Source organism: Carassius gibelio, chromosome B22 (genome assembly GCF_023724105.1).
Source record: "Carassius gibelio isolate Cgi1373 ecotype wild population from Czech Republic chromosome B22, carGib1.2-hapl.c, whole genome shotgun sequence".
Lineage (NCBI taxonomy): Eukaryota > Metazoa > Chordata > Actinopteri > Cypriniformes > Cyprinidae > Carassius > Carassius gibelio.
Window position 1 is genome coordinate 31428119 of NC_068417.1, and position 6362 is coordinate 31434480.

Here is a 6362-nt window from a genome sequence, read left to right on the forward strand (position 1 = left end):
TAATATTTAAAACATTTAAGCAATTCAGTGAATACAGTATAAAATACTAGAAATTATTGTATATTAATTTAATAAGAGTCATAGTAGAGTAAAATAATAGTTGAACAAGTAGTTTAGGAAAAAGATTTAAACATCACTCTGGATCTACACAGTTTAAAATCTAAAAACTGATTCATGATCAATCCATGACACATAAAATAAGCTAAAAAGACTCAAATATATCTTATGATGGCTTGTTTTTATGATTTTTTTGCTTTATTTCAGAGTATCGCCCTGTGTTCAGACTCAGAATCCTACTGGGAGGGAGAGAGTTTCATGTCAGTATAACACATCTCTATTTGCCATCGGCTTTGATGACTTGTTCTTCTTCTACATGGCACACTCTTCTGGCATTTCCAGATCCTTCAGACTCACAAGATTTGGTACAATTTGTACAACAGATTTACAGTATACCATAGACATACCTAAGCATTGTCTGTTTATGTAATGCTTAAGCTGAGTCTACTCTTGACTTCCCTATAGAAGATGCAGATCTATACTGGAATTTTTACCAGCTAGATGACACACCTCCCCCCTCACCTCTGACCTCTGACCCCTTCAGAAAGCATGACCGAGAGCGCTCAGTGAGTGTCAAAACGACCACACTTTTAGTCAAAGGTCAAGCTAAACTGACACGAGAATGTCTTTGAAATGATTTTTGACTTCCTTATGGTCAGAAAGACCAATGTGTTTTACACATAGACTATAAAATTCACAAGATCACAATCAAGAACACCACACCACCCTTTTTTTTAATGATATAAACACAAAAACAAACACTTGAATGTACATCAGTGTGGGAAAAAAAAACTACATAAAATGATGGAAACTATCTTTGGGCAAAATTTATTTTAAATGCATTTAAAAAAATTTTTTTAGATAGGTTAGGTCCCATTTCATTTATGTATCCGTTATACTTCAGCCAACCACCAGATGGCGATCAAAATCACTTTTCAGGATGTGTGCGGCACACTTGGTTTTACAAGTTGTTAATTTCGTATAAAAACATAATTTTAAGGAAAAAAAAATAACATGTAGATTCACCACTACCTTGATGTTATAGTATATTCAGTCTTACAAAAACATAAACATTTCACACAAATGACACCCTGTACTAAATACATATGATGCCTGCGACATGTGATAAAAGGTATCTTTTCTTAACTAGCGGTGACGGCGAGACACAAATTTTCTATTTTAGAAATTATATCTATTTCTGCGCTGTCGCTGCTGGAACAATAGCATGCAAACTATAACAATGGTAATCTCAGTTACTGATAATGTGTTTTTTCAATGTTAAAGTGTCTAACGTGAGTTTGAATATCATTTTCATGACCTTTATAGCCATACTGAAAGCAACAATAGATAGTGTACCTCGGATTTCGAAAATAAACAAAAAGGAAACAACTGCGAACTCAGTGCGAGCCAACATGTGTAACAACCCGTATTCCAACAAAAATGGCATCAGTCACATAGTATGTATTTCAATAATATTAAAAAGGGTTTAATAATTATGAATAGGTGTCCATTCATTAGGAAATGAGAGTGATTCTGTCGTGTCATGTATTTATTTCCCATCTGGTGCTAGTCGCTTGAATCTTGTTGCTTCGCGTCACATCAGATTAGGACACGGTGTTAGCCATCAATTCGATAAAACATAAAATACAGTAGCTACAAGCTGCCATGAGACTGTTGCAAAGACTTATATTACAAGAGTTCTTCGTGCTTTTTGGAGGTTTAAACATAACAAAGTGATTTTGTTGTTTTTAATTGTCAAATTGAATTGTGTGTTGTACCATTGTAGTTCGAAATTGGCCATGAAATAATAAGAGACAAAAATGGCGGGAAAGTTCACAACAAACCAACACAGAAACAAGTGGAAGACGGCGAGAATAGAACTGAGGTCTTGACCGACAGGCCAGAACTGATATCTGAGTGTGAGTATAAAAGAAAACCCAGTGGAAGTCTTTTATCTTTAGGCAAGTGGAGCCCCCTGGTGTCCTGTAGTATTATTGACCATTATTTGTTTCAGACTCTCTCCCCGGTCCATCTAACCTAAACTGCATGCTCAGCGACGGGAATAATTTGAGCTGTAGCTGGGATCTCAAAACAGATCTGGCCCAGTACATCAGCTACACACTGTCCTACCGTACGCACTCCACTGCACCGTGAGTGTCCGATAGCGTTTTAGATGGTGTAAACGCTGTCTTTAGCTCTGACAGGTGTGATCTTTCTCTTTTAGAAACGAGTGGGAATGTGTTGAGAAGGTGGAGGTCACAATTAAAGGAGCTTTATTGAGGATGGTTGGTGTTTTTAGTGTCTTTGAGCCTGGAGTGCTGCAGGTGCAACTAACGCCAATGCCAGTGACCAAAGTGATCCGCTCTTACGAACACAGTTTGTAGCTCTACAAATAAAACCCCCTTTTAAAAATAACCTCTACAGATCCTCAGAGCTGTGTCATTGATCTGGTCTGTATCTGTGGTTTTTGTGATCTAGTCCAGCCTGCGTGTCCCACGGGTCTGAGCGTTGAACTGAGAGGAGAAGACTGGATTTTGAACTGGACTTTAACAAATTACCGTACCGTACCCCTCACTACTGAACTCAAGTACTGGAGCATACTAACTCCTGTGAGTATTACATATAGAAGGGTGTTTTTAGCCTAAATCATGACATGGTTTAGGCTAAAATACAAGATAAAACTCTAAATATTATTTGTCTTTGCAATATTTTAAATATTTATAATTTTTATGTTTCTTTAACTTCTTTGATATACTGTATTACTTTTTTATGGATTACATGATTACATATTATTCACACAGTGGCAGTAAATTATTAAGTCTGAACAAAAATATTTCAAACATGGAAGCGTTTGGGCGTGTTATGTCATTGTTTCTATGTTTAATAATGTTTGTTCATGTAATGCAGGAATCCCCAAACATTTTTGTCAGCCAAATTCTTACAATGTAATATTTGCTTGAAAGTTAATATTTCAATAATTTAACAACACGTTCATGTTTACAGTCCTCTGATGTTTTTAAATAGATGCACTGACATGTATATAAACAAATAAAATATTTATATTTGTAGTGTTTAAGTGCTTTTATTTTACATTTTTAAGATTGAATTATTAGGTTTGTAATCAACTCACTAATGTAATGTTTAATGTATTTTATAATGCTGATATAAAAAATGTAATATATTTTTTCTTAAGTTTTTTATATCAATGATACAGTATTTTATTTTTTACATTTTAAACAAGCTTATTAAATTAATCTATAAATAATAATACAACTTTTATTGTATACTGATTAACATAAATCTTTAAACCAAATTGGCCTTTTCCACAAAAATGAATAATAATAATAATAATAATAATTTTAAAGGAAATTTGAGAAAAATATGAAATCAAGGAAAATACTACTTCAATTACAATTTTTTGTATATCCACTTTTGTACATTGTTAGTGGACAAATAAATATGTTTTCTCAAAAAGTGCTTTAAGAGAGTTTACTGCATCTTCCAAAAGTCCTCAAGGTCAAAAGTGCCATGCAGCTGTACAAACACCCACTTTCATTCTCTCACGCATGTGTTAACCTCATCTTTCTCTGTAGGAGGATGTAAAGCGCATCTTTCTCTCTGACGGGGAGATGGTGTTTGCTATATCAGAGCATTCTCTCCAGGGTTCCTCAGAGTACTGTGCTCAGGTTCGCTGTAATGTGAGTGCCTCCAGACGTTCAGGATGGCGTTACTCTGGATATCCCTCAGAGTGGAGCGACCCCGTCTACTGGACCACACGACCTGGTTTGAGACGACTCCACTCCCTACATATCAATATATCTTTGTTGTACAATACAAGACAACAACATACATTGTATAAATTAGGGGTGTTCAAACCTGTTTCTGGAGGGCCACTATCCTGCAGATTTTTAGCTCCAACCCTAACTTAACACACCTGAAGATGCTGATCAAGGTCTTTAGACTCAGTAGAAACTTTCAGGATGTTGACCCTTCCAGGAGCAGGATTGGACACCCTTGGTATAAATCTTATTAATGTATGTTTTTCTTTCAGAAGCTCTTGCGCCACATCTAGTTACATTTCTCCTGTACTTCCTCATTGCGACTCTCACGTCAGCTGTCTCTATCATAGCTTTTATCATTCTGGTTGTCGCTCAGCGGTAAATTTTGTAAAATTCTTTTACAAAGTTCTTTTACCCTTTAGTTACTGTTGCTATGTCCGACAAACTATGATGATCTCATGCCACACATCATGTTCTCATCTCAGCTTTCGAATTTTGTCATTTTTTAAGGAATTCCAACAATAAATACCGTTTTGTGGCACTTTGTAGTTGTATCTGTTGTAGCGCCTCATTTCAAACAGCATGTGAATTGATCAACTCTTCCTGTCTAATTATAGCACAAAATAAACATGAGTGAACATCAGAAGGTATCTTCTTTCAATCGCGGAAAGACATCAATACACACCTTTTTTCAAGTCCACTGATGTTAATCAATAAAGGGCAAATTCAGCATTATGATCGGTCAAAATGCCTGTCAATCAAGCTTCTGGCTAAGGGTCAATTGCAATGACAGAAAAAGATAATTTAAAACGCAACTACAGGAAACAAACATTTCTCTCTCTTTTTCTCTCTTTAGAAGACTGAGAGAATGGGACGTGTCTCTTCCCTCTCCTGTCCACAGCAAAGTCTCAAAGGTGTCACAGGTAGGTTGAGCCCTGAACTTGGACCACGTCACATCAGCTATGGCCTTGTTTACATCTGGTATGATGAAACCGAAGTAGTGGGCGAGCCTTCGTCTTTAAGATTTAAACTACAAATGCAGTATGGTTACATTCAGTGACTACCTTCGAACGCAGTTTAATTGATTGAACAGGATATTTGTTGGACACTTGCATTTATCAATGTCATCTAATTCTTCTAATCTTCTAAACATAGTACACAATCATAAGCTGACTGTGTGAACATCCTGTTTACCGATAGCATCCTCAGATGGAGCACTTCCCCTGCATTACCGAATTGAAGGATCCTGATATCAGTAACGCTCAGATTGTGGATGTCCATCTACAGTTGTCCTCGTTGTAAGTAAATTATAGGCTCTATTCCTGGAACACTCTGGAATTTCTGGAATGGGAAGTCGTAAAATTCTTTGTAAAGAGATAAATAGAGGGAGATAAATGTGATAGCCAATGATTTGTTTTTCCACGCAGCGATTCAGAAAATACCTTAAACATTGATGCCAGCAACCAGTGCAGAGAAACCGAGGGCCATCCGTTGGTTTTGCACGTTGATGATCCATGCCTTGTGTCCGTGTGTTCCTCTGGGAATGCAAAGGGAATAAATGGTCTAATTCAGCCTCGTACCACCAACTTCCATGACCCAGTTCTCCCATGTTCAGAGGGATACATGCAGAATCCTGCAAATTCTGTTGGCACTAGCCAGGGTGCATCGCAAGAGGCTTGTTGTCTGAATGTAGAAATGGGCGACAGGTACATGAATTGCCCTAAGCCTGTTTTGATCTGACCTAAACAAAAGACAAATTTAAGACAAGATTTAAACAAAGATGTTTTCCATCCACCTTCCTCAGAAAGTGCTCCAGGAAAACTCTGAGTGGAGTATATATTTAGATATTTCAGCATACCTTCAACTCATCGAAAAGAATACAAACATGTACAAAGATATCAAATAACAAAGGAAATCCCAGAAGCTCATGGCTGCTGTTTCTGTAGTGACCACCAGAGTACAGTATTACATAAGATACTGTAGTTTGAGACTTTGGGTGATGTTAGGAGTGTGCAAGCATGCTCCTGGAGATCCACTGTTTTGCAGAGTTCAGTTCTGACCCCAATTAAATATACCCAATTAAACATGAAACACGAACAACATAAAATCATTTAATGAACATTAACAACAGGAAATCTTCAGGCAAGTGTGTTGGAGTATATTTGGGATTAATTCATTGGTTTTCGTGGAGTAGGATTAAACACCCCTCTTGACCCTTGCTTTATAAGCTTACATGTACATTATTAATTCATTTAATAAAATTAAAGTTGTCTGCCAAATATATCTCTTTAATCTTGGAATTTGTGTCTTGTGTAACTACAAAATATTTCACTCAGTATCTGTTAAACAGAAAGAAAGAAAAAACCATCACAAATTTGATATCTCAATTATTTCTTATAGACATCAATATTAAATCAAGAACATACAATGTCTCCCGTTTCTCAGAGTATTTTTCCTGAGCAAAATGTCTTGTTTAATCTTGGTTTAGAGAAGTGGTTCTCATCCTTTTTGACTCCAAGTGCCCCT

General features: G+C 36.4%; 1 protein-coding gene across 1 annotated transcript; it reads left to right on the forward strand.

Annotated features, from left to right (window-relative positions):
* Positions 1-373: 373 nt before the first annotated feature.
* LOC127988426 (uncharacterized) lies at positions 374-6102 on the forward strand. Its single transcript, XM_052591184.1, has 11 exons — positions 374-422; positions 523-623; positions 1844-1976; positions 2072-2207; positions 2282-2433; positions 2536-2666; positions 3651-3840; positions 4109-4214; positions 4693-4759; positions 5037-5134; positions 5264-6102. Exons 1-11 carry the CDS (start codon positions 374-376, stop codon positions 5574-5576), a joined length of 1476 nt encoding a protein of 491 aa, XP_052447144.1. The 3' UTR covers positions 5577-6102.
* The last annotated feature ends 260 nt before the right edge of the window (positions 6103-6362 follow it).

Bases quoted from the DNA above. Each gene is read 5' to 3' on its own strand.
- LOC127988426 (XM_052591184.1), top strand. From the start codon at position 374: ATGGCACACTCTTCTGGCATTTCCAGATCCTTCAGACTCACAAGATTT. The intron at 423-522 runs GTACAATTTGTA...ACTTCCCTATAG, and splicing joins CTTCAGACTCACAAGATTTG to AAGATGCAGATCTATACTGG. The intron at 5,135-5,263 runs GTAAGTAAATTA...TTTTCCACGCAG, and splicing joins CATCTACAGTTGTCCTCGTT to CGATTCAGAAAATACCTTAA.